Source organism: Eretmochelys imbricata, chromosome 1 (genome assembly GCF_965152235.1).
Source record: "Eretmochelys imbricata isolate rEreImb1 chromosome 1, rEreImb1.hap1, whole genome shotgun sequence".
Classification (NCBI taxonomy): domain Eukaryota; kingdom Metazoa; phylum Chordata; order Testudines; family Cheloniidae; genus Eretmochelys; species Eretmochelys imbricata.
Window position 1 is genome coordinate 309892891 of NC_135572.1, and position 17164 is coordinate 309910054.

The window sequence follows — 17164 nt, forward strand, 5'->3', positions numbered from 1 at the left end:
TTTTTTTTATTACCACTGGCATTGACAGCAATTGAATTATATTTTAAGGAATAATAATAAATGATTTTGTAAATAGGAAACAATGGTGAGTACCAAGCAGTAAAAATAGTCATAAAATTGATGAACAAACTGAAAATTAGACCATTAAAATTCTGTGGCACCATAGGCTCTAAATTCACTTGCTCTTTGTTCAGATAATATTGTATAGAAATAAATGCCTGCATTTTTTTGTTTTTTGAATTTATCTGTGCGTTACATCTGTACTTTTGGATTAAACACTCTTAATGGTAACTGCACATTGGCTTTGTGGTTCATGTGCAATCTCATTAAATTCCTTCATTTTTTTTTTCCTCCAAGGGAGTAAATTGATTTATACGAGCATGCTGCTAATGTTATAGCTCCTTGTCTAGCCCCTTGGGTTCTAATGTTTTTTAAACTCAGTACAATTATGGGAAACGTTACACTGGAATGATGACATAAATCATCCCCATAGGAGTCTGAGCAGTCTGGGGAGTAATCTTATAGAGCCCTGCTGAGGTAAATAAGAACAGTAATTTGAAATAAATAAAAGACCAATGGTGCTAATGTGGATGGCTCAAGAATATCATTAAGTTCATAATGACAGGTTTGTTTGGTGTAACAATGCTGGATGTACTGTAAAGCTGCTTTTTAGATCGTATTATTACAGTTCATGTACTATCTTCTCTCCAGATTGCCTGTCGAGTTGGCTGTGTTTCCAGAACTTTCCTTCATACACCACTATTTGCGAGAAGAGCATATGCATATGTAAAATGTGGTAAGAGACCCTAGATCCCTATTTTAACTTAGTAAATAAACATTGAAATTCCAAATCGAGAAAGATTTTTCTGGAATACTTTTGCTCTGCCTTGCACTTTTATTATAACTAGCAGCATATGGGAAATATTGGGTGAGTCTGGAGATAAATATACATTCACTTAGCTTTGCAGCCTTCCAGGAAAGATTTATGTGCTGACAGCAGGGTGGACTTTACGGAACAGCAGGGGTGCTCAGAGCAACTTGCAGTCTCCAAATCCTCTGAGCACAGTGTGACTTTGATAGATGGGGATCCTAGTGGCCAGCTGCCTACTTGCTCCATTGCTGAGTACAGATGAGGGCTTCTCTTCTAAGACCGGTTCTTGTTGACAGTCCAGTCCCTTCATCATCTGCAGGTCAGCAAAGGAATAAAAATGCAAGTTTAAGAGGTAAAATGAAAACAATTAATTTAAAAAATAAATACTTAAAAAGTTTGTAAGCACTTATGCATTTTACCTATACAAATGTGATTGAGTAATTAGAGAATGGAGCATACTAACTATTGAGAAATACTTTACAGTTTTCAGGAACAAAGGGAAAAAATCCCAAAAGACTAAGTAAACAGCAAATTTAATCCAAGTTTTATCCCACCTACAAAATTCTCAAAATAAAAGTAAAGCAAAAAGGAGCTCTCTGTTTCAAGTCAGGAGCTTTTGGGGGAAAAAGAGAGAGAGAATTTAGCTATCTGGGCTCAAAGGATCAAATCAAGACCTGTGTAATACAAAGGGATCCAGACAGGAGGACCTTCCCCATAGACCTATTAATTTCAGTGTGAATTGAGGCAGGCATAAAGTCCATGTGTGGATCCTTTTCTAGGATCTTTGTTCAAAGAAACCCAAATTCAGCAAGATTTAATAGCATTTTAATTGATGCATACATAAATAAAAGGTTTAATAATGTTACAAAATAGAGATGTATTTTATTAAATCTGAAGACAACAGCTGTACTTTTCCATCAGAGGCATGTGTGGGAAAGTGCACTAAAACAAATTGCATAACTGAAAAGTGTACTCTGCTTATGCAAAAACTTAGGTGTGAAAATATGCATACTAAATTGCAGACTTGATTTTAGGACCACTTCAGAAAATTTGTCTCTAGTACTTTTTTTAATGATTACTGAACTAGTATTAAAACAAGATGTAAACACGTACCATTTGTAACATGGGTGGTCATGCCGTTATTTAAAATGACACCACATTTCAACAAATTTTGATTTAAAAAAAACGTTCAAGTAAAAAAAAATCTAAAATAAATAGGTAAAACATTCTCTGTAAAAAGGATGGCAGGCAAACCTTTGGTTTGTGTTTGATTTAAGGTGTCAATAGTAGATTATATAAGGGAATTAAAAAGGACTGAAGCAGTTCAAAAATTTTGCAAACAAGGTCTCAACTCATCCCTACCTTCACCCTCCCTTATGGATTTCTAGTTCTGCTTCTCTCTCTCTCTCTCTCTGGCTCAATGACTATTTATGTATTTATCCACAGTGTAACGTTCACTGGCGGGGAGGAGAGAGACACACACACACGCACACATTCACTCTGTAGTGCAGTAGTTAGGGCCCCATCTGGGAAATGGGAGACCCAGCATCCAGTCCTCCTGCTCCAGTTGCTTTTTCATTATTCGTCCACAGTAGAACTACTTCAATGGGAGAAACTGAGGGTGCCCCACATCAGAATATCCCATAGTTCAGTCGTTAGAGTGCCTTCTTGAGGTGTGAGACCCTTGTTCAAATCCTTTCTTCCTCTCAGGTTGAGGTGGGAATTGAACCTGGATCTCTCACATCCCAGGCAAGTGGTAACCAGTGGGCTAAAAGTTACCACTCTGGTAGGTGCCTCTGAGCATGCCTACAGCAATGCACATGCATTAGGTGGCTAAACGCCTATCTTCCCCTGGTTTGAGAATTTTTGGGGGGCTTAGGTGGGAAATAAGTTCCAGACGCCTAGAAGGAGGGAGCAGTGCACATGCCAAGAGGCAGAAAAACGGGCAGAGGGAATTTTTACCCTGAAAATATAGGTGCTGGGTGAGTTTAGGCACCTACAGGGTTCGGTGAGAATTCTGTGGATTGCAGTGGAGCCAAACCTGGCATTTAGGTGCTAAATCTGGGGTTTAGATGCCTAAGTACCTTTGTGTATCTGGGCCTAAGCAATTTCTTGGCTCACCAGCACCACCTATTGAAAATATTACAGTCCTGTTGCAAGCACAGTTAGGCTTGTGGTTGTTTGTTTTAGTTGAACAAAACATAAACTTGAAAACAATGCATAACCCTCAATGTATTTTCAGCTCACAGTGAACACCAGAATGGCATCAAACAAGCTAACAGTCTCAACAGGATTTTGGGGTTGCCTTGCTTTCAAAAAGAAAACTATAGCGCAGCACAGTAACACATACATATTCAGATACCCACAATCACATTCATTGGCTAAATACCATGTTCTCTTTTGAGGTGAACCCAGTGATAGTGAATGCACTCCGAAATACTTTGAGACTATATGGGTAAATGATTGTCAGGTGAGGCCCTGATGAAATGTAGAGGCAGTGGTGTCTTGTGGTTAGGTCACTGGACTGGGACTCAAGACCTGGGTTCTACATCTACCGCTACCACAAACTTGCTTTGTGACTTTGAAGATGTTGCTTCACTTTTTATTTTGGTACTTCTGTTTCCATTCCTACCATTCATCTGTCTTGTTTATTTAGATTGTACACTTTTCTGGATTGTCTCTTACTGTGTGTTTGAAGAGCGCCCTAACACAATAGAACATAACACAATGATATCATTATTCATTATTTGTATTTCAGTAATGCCCAGAGGTCCCAAACTGAGACTGAGGTCTCATTTGCTAGGTTGTCCTGTGACTGGTATCTCTGAATTCAAAAACAGCCAGTTGGGGTTCAAAGATCCATATTTTGCTCTGGTTGGGACAGAGTGAGCAAAAACAACACAAGTATTATCTGGGAATTATTCTTTGTGACTCAAATCCAGTTAAAGATCACTGCAGAATATGTAAAGAAAAAACAAAACACCCTCCCTCCCCTGCCGCCCCAGCCTCTTGGGCAGTAAAGTGTCTGGCAACTCCACATCATCTAGGCGCACGTGGAAATTGGGCACATTTTCTTCTTTGCAATTCAGGTTCTGATATTTCCCTCATCACGGTAGTGTCTGAATGCCTTCCAATAGTGCCTTAAACAATGTGACTAACATCTGTCATGTGTGGTTCTCTCTTTTTCTCTCTCATATCCTCTCTCTTGCGGGAGAATTGTGTGTGCACTGTACTGATTTATTGTGGTAGGGTTATTTTTTAAGTAATACGAAGATTAGGCTATACAACTTAAGTTGACGTAAGTTATGTTGCTCAGGGATGTGAATTAGCCAATAGTTATTTTTTGTGTTTAAATTGTACCATAGAATCTCTATGGATAGTAAGTCCATGCTCTAATAATAAGAATATAGCAGTAGGGATATATTACCGACCACCTGACCAGGATGATGACAGTGACTGTGAAATGCTCAGGGAGATTAGAGAGGCTATTAAAATAAAAAACTCAGTTAAAATCCCCCATTATTACTATCTTCATATTGACTGGGTGCCTGTTACCTCAGGACGGGATGCAGAGATAAAGTTTCCTGACACCTTAAATGACTACTTCTTGGATCAGCTAGTCCTGGAACCCACAAGAGGATCGGCAATTCTTGATTTAGTCCTAAGTGGAGCACAGGATGTAGTCCAAGAGGTGAATATAGCTGGACTGCTTGGTAATAGTGACCATAATATAACTAAATTTAACATCCCTGTGCTGGGGAAAACACCGCAGCAGCCCAACACTGTAGCATTTAATTTCAGAAAGGGGAACTACACAAAAATGAGGAAGTTAGTTAAACAGAAATTAAAAGGTACAGTCCCTGCAAGCTGCATGAAAACTTTTTAAAGACACCATAATAGAGGTTCAACTTAAATGTATACGCCAAATTAAAAAACATAGTAAGAGAACCAAAAAAGTGCCACCATGGCTAAACAACAAAGTAAAGGAAGCAGTGAAGGGCAAGAAGGTATCCTTTAAAAAGTGGAAGTTAAATCCTACTGAGGAAAATAGAAAGGAGCATAAAGTCTGGCAAATGAAGTATAAAAATATAATTAGGAAGGCCAAAGAAGAATTTGAAGAATAGCTAGCCAAAGACTCAAAAAGTAATAGCAAAATATGTTTTAAGTACATCAGAAGCAGGAAGCCTGCTACACAACCAGTGGGGCCACTTGACGATCAACTTTAACATAGAGTGCTTCCACCGACGTGCACAGGCTGAAATTGTGGAAAAGCAGCACCACTTGCCCCATAACCTCAGCCGTGCAGACCACAATGCCACCACAGCCTCAGAAACAACTCTGACATCATAATCTAAAAGGCTGACAAAGGAGGTGCTGTCGTCATCATGAATAGGTTGGAATATGAACAAGAGGCTGCTAGGCAGCTCTCCAACACCACTTTCTACAAGCCATTGCCCTCTGATCTCACTGAGGGTTACCAAAAGAAACTACACCATCTGCTCAAGAAACTCCCTGAAAAAGCACAAGAACAAATCCGCAGAGACACACCCCTAGAACCCTGACCAGGGGTATTCTGTCTGCTACCCAAGATCCATAAACCTGGAACATTTGGGGACAATGTATACCTTCAAATCAGCGGCACTGCTATGGGTACCCGTATGGTCCCACAGTATGCCAACATTTTTATGACTGACTTAGAACAACGCTTCCTCAGCTCTCGTCCCCTAATGTCCCTACTCTACTTGCGCTACATTGATGACATCTTCATCATCTGGACCCATGGAAAAGAAGCTCTTGAGGAATTCTACCATGATTTCAACAATTTCCATCCCACCATCAACCTCAGCCTGGAGCAGTCCACACAAGAGATCCATTTCCTGGACACTACGATGCTAATAAGCGATGGTCACATAAACACCACCCTATACCGGAAACCTGCTAACCGCTATGCCTACCTACATGCCTCCAGCTGTCATCCAGACCACACCACACGATCCATTGTCTACAGCCAAGCTCTACGATACAACCGCATTTGCTCCAACCCCTCAGACAGAGACAAACACCTACAAGATCTCTATCAAGCATTCTTACAACTACAATACCCACCTGCGGAAGTGCAGAAACAGATTGACTGAGCCAGAAGAATACCCAGAAGTTACCTACTACAGGACAGGCCCAACAAAGAAAATAACAGAACGCCACTAGCCATCACCTTCAGCCCCGAACTAAAAGCCAATGCATCATCAAGGATCTACAAACCCTATCCTGAAGGATGACCCATCACTCTCACAGATCTTGGGAGACAGGCCAGTCCTTGCTTACAGACAGCCCCCCAACCTGAAGCAAATACTCACCAGAAACCACACAACAAAAACACTAACCCAGGAACCTGGCTGGTGAATCTTGCCCATATGCTCAGGGTTTAGCTGATCGCCATATTTGGGGTCGGGAAGGAATTTTCCTCCAGGGCAGATTGGAAGAGGCCCTGGAGGTTTTTCGCCTTCCTCTGTAGCATGGGGCACGGGTCACTTGCTGGAGGATTCTCTGCTCCTTGAAGTCTTTAAACCACGATTTGAGGACTTCAGTAGCTCAGACATAGGTGAGAGGTTTTTCGCAGGAGTGGGTGGGTGAGATTCTGTGGCCTGCGTTGTGCAGGAGGTCAGACTAGATGATCATAGTGGTCCCTTCTGACCTTAGTTTCTATGAATCTATCCTTGCAACAAAGCCCGTTGCCAACTGTGTCCACATATCAATTCAGGGGACACCATCATAGGGCCTAATCACATCAGCCACGCTATCAGAGGCTCGTTCACCTGCACATCTACCAATGTGATATATGCCATCAAGTGCCAGCAATGGCCCTCTGCCATGTACATTGGCCAAACTGGACAGTCTCTACGTAAAAGAATAAATGGACACAAATCAGACGTCAAGAATTATAACATTCAAAAACCAGTCGGAGAACACTTCAGTCTCTTTGGTCTCTCAATTACAGACCTCAAAGTGGCAATTCTTCAACAAAAAAACTTCAAAACCAGACTCCAACGAGAGACTGCTGAATTGGAATTAATTTGCAAACTGGATACAATTAACTTAGGCTTCAATAAAGACTGGGAGTGGATGTGTCATTACACAAAGTAAAACTATTTCTCCATGTTTATTCCCCCCCCCCCCCCGTTCCTCAGACGTTCTTGTCAACTGCTGGAAATGGCCCACCTTGATTATCACTACTAAAGGTTTTTTCCCCCTCGCTCTCCTGCTGGTTATAGCTCACCTTACCTGATCGCTCTTGTTACAGTGTGTATGGTAACACCCATTGTTTCATGTTCTCTATGTATATAAATCTCCCCACTGTATTTTCCACTGAATGCATCTGATGAAGTGAGCTGTAGCTCATGAAAGCTTATGCTCAAATAAATTTCTTAGTCTCTAAGGTGCCGCAAGTGCTCCTTTTCTTTTTGCGGATACAGACGAACACGGCTGCTACTCTGAAACCTAACTATAGTCTGTAACCTATCATTTAAATCAACTTCTGTACCAAATGACTGGAGGATAGCTAATGTGACACCAATTTTTAAAATGAGTTCCAGAGGTGATCCCAGCAACTACAGGCTAGTAAGCCTGGCTTCAGTACTGAGGAAACTGGTTGAAACTATAGTAAAGAACAAAATTGTCAGACACATGATTGAACATAATTTCTTGGGTAAGAGTCAACATGTTTTTTGTAAAGGGAAATCATGCCTCACAAATCTACTAGAATTCTTTGATGGGGGGGTCAACAAGCATGTGGACAAGGAGGAATCCAGTTGATATAGTGTACTTAGATTTTCAGAAAGCCTTTGACAAGGTCCCTCACCAGAGGCTCTTAAGCAAGGTAAGCTGTCATGGCATGGTCCTCTTATGGATTGGCAACTGGTTAAACGATAGGAAACAAAAGGTAGGAATAAATGGTGAATTTTCAGAATGGAGAGGGGTAAATAGTGGTGTCCCCCAGGAGTCTGTACAGGGCCTAGTGCTATTCAACATATTCATAAATAATCTGGAAAAAGAGGTAAACAGTGAGGTGGCAAAATTTGCAGATGATACAGAACTACTCAAAATACTTAAGTCCGAGGCAGACTACGAAGAGCTGCAAAAGGATCTCTCAAAACTTGGTGACTGGACAACAAAATGGCAGATGAAATTCAATGGTGATAAATACAAAGTAATGCACATTGGAAAACATAATCCCAACTATACGTGTTGGGGTCTAAATTAGCTGTTACCAGTCGAGAAAGAGATCTTGGAGTCATTGTGGATAGTTCTCTGAAAACATCCACTCAGTGTGCAGCGGCAGTCAAAAAAGCAAACAGAATGTTGGGAATAATTAAGAAAGGGATAGATAATAGGACAGAAAATATCATGTTGCCTCTATATAAATCCATGGTATGCCCACCTCTTGAATACTGCGTGCAGATGTGGTCACCCCATCTCAGAAAAGATACATGGCAATTGAAAAAGGTTCAGAAAAGGGCAACAAAAATGATTGGGGGTATGGAATGGCTGCCATATGAGGAGAGATTAATAAGACTGGGACTTTTCATCTTGGAAAAGAGACGACTAAGGGGGACATATGATAGAGGTCTAAAAATCATGACTGGTGTGGAAAACGTAAATAAGGGAGTATAATACAAGAACTAAGGGTCACCAAATGAAATTAATAGGCAGCAGATTTAAAACAAACAAAAAAGTATTTTTTCACACAACGCACAGTCAATCTGTGGAACTCCTTGCCAGAGGATGTTGTGACGGCCAAGACTATAACAAGGTTAAAAAAAGAACTAGATTAGTTCATGGAGCATAGTTCCATCGATGGCTATGAGCCAGGATGGACAGGGATGGTGTCCCTAGCCTCTGTTTGCCCGAAGCTCGGAATGCATGGTGGATCACTTGATGATTACCTGTTCTGTTCTTTCCCTGTGGGGCACCTGGCATTAGCCACTGTCAGAAGACAGGATACTGGGCTAGATGGACCTTTGATCTGACCCAGTTTGGCCATTCTTATGTTCTTAAATGTTTTTAATATACTACAATAAATTTAGCCCTTGACATTGAAAAGCTATTTCAAAGTTAATTTTAAATAGGTTTATTTTTAAAAAAATCCCTGTATTTAAATAATAAAGAACAATTTTTTAAAAAACAACCATCAATTTTTTTTTATCATCAAGCTCCAGGATGCACTATTAAATAGCCATCCATGAGGAACTTAAGGTCAACAAGAAGTTGCTTATCCATTTCTCATATGCCTTTTCTATTATCTCCTACCTGCTCTGCAGAGCTGGATGTGTCCAAGTTTTTATCTAACAGGGATTAAAACTGGCTGTTACCTGATTCAAGATGCGTGACCCAGGAGAATTCTACTTTCAGTATGCTTAGATATTTTCAGGACTATGAACAGGCTCTTGCTATCTTTGGTTCAGAAGTTCCTAGTGTTCCACACAGGCCCAAAATCTGGCGGAGCTTCACAGAGGCTCGTCTTTGTAAGTTTTGTCTTGGATTCTGTCAAGCCTGTATTTCTGTTGTGAGACCTGCAGTTTGAGCATTGACAGCCGACCTAGGGGTGATACCCAAATGATTGCCTATATATAACACATGCAAGTGAGCTGTAGCTCATGAAAGCTTATGCTCAAATAAATTTGTTAGTCTCTAAGGTGCCACAAGTACTCCTTTTCTTTTTGCAAATACAGACTAACATGGCTGCTACTCTGAAAATTGGTATCAGAGTAATCAAAATCTAGGTTTTAGATTCCACAGCCACACTGAAGTAGAACAAAGATGTACAGTTTCCTACATGCTAGATGCCCAATTTAAGGCATTTTTATTTAGTTCTGAGATAGCCCACGATGGACATTGTTGCAGGTATAGAAGCAGCCACCAACATATTCTGAACCCTTTGATAGCTCCTGTGGAGGCACTGGGACATGAAGCTTACTGCAAAGCTGCAGATGTATAGAACTATGGTTTTACTAACTTTATTGTAAGGCAATGAAGTGTAAATGTGGAGGAAGGCTGGTGAGTGGCAAATTTATGGTTTTTTATTTTTGTCATCTTTCTCAGCTGCTCCACTTAAGTGGCAGGACAAGATCAGCAGCGAGGATATTCATAGCTGAACCCAGAAACCACCCCCATCAGCACTGCTTCAATTTTGGCAGTTTCTTGATAGGTACATATTATTAGGATGGAAGACCAGCGAATTGTGAAGTGTTTACCAAAGAATTCTGCCACATGGTGGGTGATCACAGGGTTACCAAAAGCTTTGATAGAGTGATAAGATTGCCAGTGACAGACAGTCTGAACAACCGAGCTAGAGATCGATCTTGGTGTGCTCCATCTGCAAGAAGGCTGTCCCACTTTGGTATTTGCCTTGATGATGATGATGTGTGATGCTGCAATATCTGCCATCTTGACATTGGTTGAAGGAAAACATGCACAGAAAAGCCAAGAATGGACAGCATGCAGTAGAAACAGAGAGCAGAGAAACAAGTTAATTAGCAACCTCTAAAGGAAGTCAGAGTAGGTACTAAAAGCATGTTGGAGTTACTTTGAGAAGCTATGGATAGTTTCCTATCTTCCATCTAATGAAATTCAGTGTAAAGAGAATTTTCTTTATACGTGTTAGAGACCACGCGACAGGTAGCTCCTGCTGAAGAGTGGTGAAAACAAAATTCTATCAAACTCAAAATCTTTTCCCATTTGCAATGTTTCTTTGAAACTCTGCTATCATTGTATAATGTGAAATGCCATTTAGCATTGTTTAGGGTGTCTAATATGATCATAGGTGCAGATAGCTCCTGGAGGATGTAGAAAGCCTTATGTTATTAGGATGTAACTTGCTAGTACTTAAGGTCTTACCTTTTAAAAACTTATCTAAGCACTTCTTTAATTTAGAGTTTATCATGTTTGACATGCAGGGGTTGGCAACCTTCGACACGTGGCCCATCAGGGTAATCGGCTGGCCGCCATTTCCCACAGCTCCCGTTGCCCGGGAACGGCAAACCACAGCCACTGGGAGCTGCGGGGGCTGTGCCTGTGGACGGTCAATGTAAACAAAATGTCTTGCTGCCTGCCAGCGGATTATCCTGATGGGCCACTTGCCGACCCCTGTCCTGGTACATTCAGTATAATTCTTAAATATCACAAATGGTCTAATCTTCCTCTGAAATGTTGTACTTGATTTCTGAATGAATTTAGTACTCTATATGCTGTGATTTGGCTTTTAAAACACTGATAAGCAGTGTTATTTCATCTCTCAAAACACATGGTAGTTATTTTTATTAATTTTGCCTTAAAAACACCCAGCTGAAGATTTGCAAAAATTGAGTGACATCCAGATTAACACTTGGTGTCTGATGAAAATTTAGGGTAAATAATAGAGGAATATTGGCCGGGGGGAGTTGGGGGCGGAGGTTGTGGCATCTTTAGTTTAGTATTGGTAAACTGATGCATACCTGATTTTTCTCCTTTTTTAAAAAAAGGTGTTTGTTCAATTAAATAGAAGTAAATTGGTTTGTGATAGGTGGAATTGACCTATCACTTCAGCTGTTATACCACTTCTCTTTAATTTCTTTCTCTAGCAGAGAAGGTCATAGCTGTGAAGATGAGTTCTGAAGCCAAGCTTATGCCTTCAAAACAAATTCATTACTTTTTAATGCATTCTCTTTGTTTCTGAAGGCAGACAGCCCTTGTTCATAAGGATGCATTGGAGAAATGTTAATGGAAAAGCTTTAAATTCCTCAGGATTGATGCAAAAATGTTTGATTGTACTATACCAAGTCAATATTAAGCATCATTTAACTCTTCTATATGTTTTTATTTTTTTCTTCAGTGCATCTCTCAAATCCCGTCTGCTGTTCTCTGCAACAGCCTCCTAAACTGTGCCTAATACTCTCTCTTACCCCAAACCCTGTTACCCTTCTCATACAACCCCCTGTTCTCAGCAGTTGCATATTTTGAACAGGAGTGGGTAATCCAGCAGACAGTGGATGGCTGAGTAGAGACCTTCTCTACCTATGTCTATGTAATACACTGGCAGAGTGTGGGTTATGTCCCCCTCTACTGGCTGTTCCTCTAGAAGATAACAGCCGATCAGTGCTCCAGATAGTGGAATTACAACTTTAGTTGTTGACCCCACACAGTTCTGAAAATGGGCATCTCTGACTGTGCTCACTGCCTGCTCCTTTGTAAGCACCCATCCTTCAACATGCACATGTTCTGAATGTCCAACCAGCCCATTTGAAAATTGTCCACATATGCATTTGTTGTTTGCACCCAGGATGTACTTGTATATCAGGATTTATGCTCACACAAGCCTCTTATTCTTATGTGGTTTGTTTTTCTTACCTATCTCACAAGGGTTTTGTGCAGCTTACTGGGTAAATATGTGAGACACTTGCAGCGTTTCTAATAGAACCCAGGAGTTCTGGTTCCCAGTTCTGTGCTCTAACAGCTATACAACACTACCTTTCATGTGTCCATTTGATTATGTGGATCATAATTTTAGTTGATATCCGAGTTATACTTTTAAAAATAAGTAGGCTGCATCTCTGCTCAATAAGGAGAGAAATATTACTCACCAAACTACCATTAAAAGCCAGAGACTTTAGAAAAGTTTTCCTGGCAGTCATTTTAGTTTTAATTACTGAATAATCACCATTTCACATATATAATAGAATCTAGTGTGTCTCCATATAATCTCACAAATTGTGGCCTCAAGGCCAGCATGACAGCTTCATGGTATTGTACTGTAGTTGCCCACAGGGAGTCTGAGTTTGTGTCCTGACTGAGTTCACTGTTGAGTGCTCTGGTGGGCAAGGACAAGAAATGTAATATGTGGACACAGTGTTCTCAGCCCTTGTGGAGGGGTAAGTATCTCATATCACTGTCCACTGAATATGTCTGGCCAAACACAGGAGTAGCTTTGGACAGGTGATTGAAGGAGCCACCACATCCAGTTTTCTTCATTCTTAGGCAAGGTCAGAGCAATGCAGAGTCTTTGGAAGGGCATAGAAGAAGAAGGATTCCAACAGATCATGTCTAGAAGATGTCATAATCAACAGTATCAGTACTACATAATGATGCTATTGCATTTAATGCTTTGGGTTCTTTATGAAATATAGCTGGTCATGGAAAAATGATTCTTAAACTTTTATTTTGTGCTCTTTTTTCTGCGTTTTTAGATCGTTTGAAAGAAGCAATAGATGATGCTAACAAGGCTGTTGAGTTAGACCCTTTGAACCCTGTAAGTAATAGTGACATGAACTGGCCCCTAATACACACTGGACATGGTTTTATTCATATGTAATTTTCCTTTGTTCTGGAAATTGTGCACAAAGTTAGTCTGTGCTAACATATCCTATTCCTGGTTTCAGAGTAGCAGCCGTGTTAGTTTGTATCCGCAAAAAGAACAGGAGTACTTGTGGCACCTTAGAGACTAACAAATTTGTTAGAGCATAAGCTTTCATGGGCTACAGCCCACTTCATCTGATGCATAGAATGGAACATATAGTAAGAAGATATATATATATACATACAGAGAAGTTGGAAGTTTCCATACAAACTGTAAGAGGCTAATTAGTTAAGATGAGCTATTATCAGCAGGAGAAAAAAACTTTTGTAGTGATAATCAAGATGGCCCATTTAGACAGTTGCCAAGAAGGTCTGAGGATACTTAACTTAGGGAAATAGATTCAATATGCGTAATGACCTAGCCACTCCTATCCTATCCTATCTTATTCCTGTTACCTCATTTTTCCCCTTGAGACTTTGTGCTGACTTGCTTGTCTCATCCACTTGTTATAGCTTATCTCTTAGGCTGTAAAGCCTGATTAACAAAGATATTTTGGTGCCTAAACCCAAGATTTAGGCCATCAAGTGCCTGTTTTAGGTTTCACTGAGATCCACAAAACCTCCACTCAGCTGCCATCTAGCCCAGTAGGCATATAAAGTTGGTGCCTACATTTTCTGGGTAAGAGTTCCCTAGGTGCCTATGTTTCTGCCTCTGGGCATGTGCACTGCTGCCTCCCTCTAGGCATCTGGATACCGGTCTCCTGCAAAGCCACAGAGTGATCCAGAAACCACGGGAAGATAGGCACCCCTCTGCCTGTGTCACCTGTGGAGCACAATCTGGTAGATGTACTCAGAGGCTGCTTACTGGATCAGGTCCCATTCAAAATGTCGTGTGTGATTCTATGCACATGCTAACCAACCTTACAATGTTTAGCTCAGTGGTTAGAGAACTGTCCTGAGATGTGGGAGACCCGAGTTCAGTTCCTTCCTCTGCCTCATGGAGAGAAGGGATTTGAATAGGGGTCTCCCACATCTCTCAGGAAAATATCCTAATCACTGAGCTATGTGGTGTTCTGATTTGAGGCTACCCAGTGTCTCTTGCTGAAGCTATTCCAATTTGGATAAATACTTAAATCATCACTGAAAAAGAGAGAGACTCTATAGCTGGGTGGTTAGGGCACCCAGCTGGGAGGTGGAAGACCTACAGACCATTCCCAGGCCCTCCGACAGCAATTCCAGGCCCTAGGGCCAGGGCCAGAGCCGACCCTGTGGGGGCGGAGCCCAGGGCGAATCCATCACTTCCTGGACTGCCCGTCACTCCCAGGTGCACATGACCGCTCCAGGCCCCACTCTTTTGTGGGGGGTTCCAGGCCAGCACGCATAGGAGCCCTCAGGCCCGCCCGGGCCCCTGGGCAATTGCCCCATTTCCCGCCCCCCCCCCGTCAGCGAGCCTGGCCATTCCCGTGCTGCAATGGTTAAGTATTTATCAAAAGTGGAACAGTTTGAACAGGAGAGATTGAAGGAGCCCCACATCATAAGAACATAAGAAGGGCCCTACTGGGTCAGACCAAAGGTCCATCTAGCCCAGTATCCAGTCTTCTGACAGTGACCAGTGCCTGGTTCCCCAGAGGGAATGAACAGAACAGGTAATCATCAAGTGATCCATCCCCCTGTCGCTCATTCCCAGCTTCTGGCAAACAGAGGCTAGGGACACCATTCCTGCCCATCCTGGCTAATAGCTATTGATGGACCTTTCCTCCATGAATTTATCTAGTTCTTTTTTGAACCCTGTTATGGTCTTGGCCTTTACAACATCCTCTGGCAAGGAGTTCCACAGATTGACTGTGCGTTATGTGAAGAAATACTTCCTTTTATTTGTTTTAAACCTGCTGTCTATTAATTTCATTTGGTGACCCCTAGTTCTTGTGTTATGAGAAGTAGTAAAAACACTTTCTTATCTACTTTCTCTACACCAGTCATGATTTTATAGACTTCAATCATATCTCCTCTTAGCTGTCTCTTTTCCAAGCTGAAAAGACCCAGTTTTATTAATCTCTCTTCATACAGATGCCTTTCCATACCCCTAATCATTTTTGTTTCCATTTTCTGGACCTTTTCCAATTCCAGTATATTTTTTTTGAGGTAGGGTGACCACATCTGCACCTCTGCAGTTTTCAAGAGGTGGGGGTACCATGGATTTATATAGAGGCAACATGATATTTTCTGTCCTATTATCTATTCCTTTCTTAGTTATTCACAGCATTCTGTTTGCCTTTTTGACTGCCGCTGCACATTGAGTGGATGTTTTCAGAGAACTATCCACAAGATGTCTTTCTTGAGTGGTAGCAGCTAATTTAGGCCCCATCATTTTATATGTATATAGTTGGGATTATGCTTCCCAATGTGCATTACTTCACATTTATCAACACTGAATTTAATCTGCCATTTTGTTGCCCAGTCACCCAGTTCTGAGAGATCCTTTTGCAGCTCTTCGCAGTCTGCCGGGGTCTTAACTATCTTTTAATAATTTTGTATCATCAGAATATCCCCAGCTCAGTGGTTAAGAACATGTTTTGGGGTGATGTGGAAGAACCCTGTTTAAATACTTCCCCGCCCTCAGGTGGAGGGGAAAATTGAACCTGGGTCTCCCCCGTCCTAGATGAGCGTTCTAATCACTTGCATAAAAGTTACAAGGTGTGGGATAAAGGCAGCACAACTATCATCATATATTCCTCTGGTTATTTTGTGTGGAGAGGAAGGCACCTAAGTCATTCTCACAAGAAAAGACTCGGGCCCCTAAGCTGCCTAACTCCAAGGGAGGTTTCCCCAGTTGCGGATCACTAAGCAGAAATAGGTGCCTTTCTTTAGTCTAGGCTTACGTGCCTATCTCCAGGAGAGGGGTGGGGTTTAGGGCAAACCCCTTTCCGCAGCATCTCCCATTGGCTAGTTTAGGCAGCTCCATGCCTAGTGTACTGGCTTGTATGGATTCCAATCTTAAGTACCTCTCCTTTCCCCATTCATTGTACAAGGAGTCTAAGCACCTAACTCAGACTTTGTGGATTGCAATGTTGCTCCCGTGATTTTTCTAAGGGCCTAAAAGCTAGGCTTAACAATGCTTAAGTCCCCTTGTGGTGCTGGGCCCTAGCTTTTTGGTGTAGGAACTGTCAAATTTGACGTATATGAAAGAGCCTGCATCTTAGTATGTGTCTCCATGCAGCATTGTTTTTTAACTAGTGACATTACAGTTGGGAGGTATTTGTGTAAAATGTTGGGAATATTTTAAGTGACAAATTGAGTGATATTTTGGAAAATGTCTCTGTATAGCTCAATATTTTAAAACTGGGCTGGAACAACATCACGTTTACTTAAGCAACAATGGGGCCAATGGTGTAGCTCTTCCACTTATTGCTCTGACAGAATCAAGGCCACTTTGAATAGTACAGAATGTTTTTAAAGAGTATTATTAATATTTGTTGTTTAACATTTATATTATGGTAGCACCTACAGGCTGAGACATTCTGTTCAGGATATCCAGAACTGTAAGCCTCTCTGCTACCCCTCTGCCTCAGCAAGTGAGAGTTTAGCTGCTGCTAAGCTTCGTCAGCTCTCTGATACACCAGTCTGTCTGCCTCTTTGAGACTGTGCCAATCTAAACCTTGCTTTGCAGGTAACAGTGAAACCTCAGTTCCTGAATTCCCCAGAGACGTCTCCCTAGTCCCTCTCACTGGACATTCACGGAAATTACTGAGTTTGCTACCTCTAAAGAGGCAGAGCACACACCAACCTGTTAGGTTAGTTGAAGACTCACACTACACTTTAATATACAGCTCTGACATGGTTTTGTAACAAAACAAGAATAAGTTGGTGATGGGTTCGGTCACAGAGACCCCTTTGGGACTGTCACCTGGTGTGCTGAGACTACCTCTGAGCCTGTTTTCTCTGCCAGTTTGGGCCTCCAGAACCCTGCCG

At 41.5% G+C, this 17164-nt stretch overlaps 1 protein-coding gene across 2 annotated transcripts in view; it reads left to right on the forward strand.

Moving 5' to 3' along the window:
• The window catches only part of LOC144259533 (uncharacterized), a 72131-nt gene that overhangs the window by 4614 nt on the left and 50353 nt on the right, over positions 1 to 17164 (forward strand). For both annotated transcript variants that reach the window (XM_077807796.1, XM_077807797.1), the window contains 2 exons: positions 712 to 796; positions 13087 to 13148. In XM_077807796.1, coding sequence (XP_077663922.1) covers positions 712 to 796; positions 13087 to 13148 — 147 coding nt within the window. The remainder of the gene's footprint in view (positions 1 to 711; positions 797 to 13086; positions 13149 to 17164) is intronic.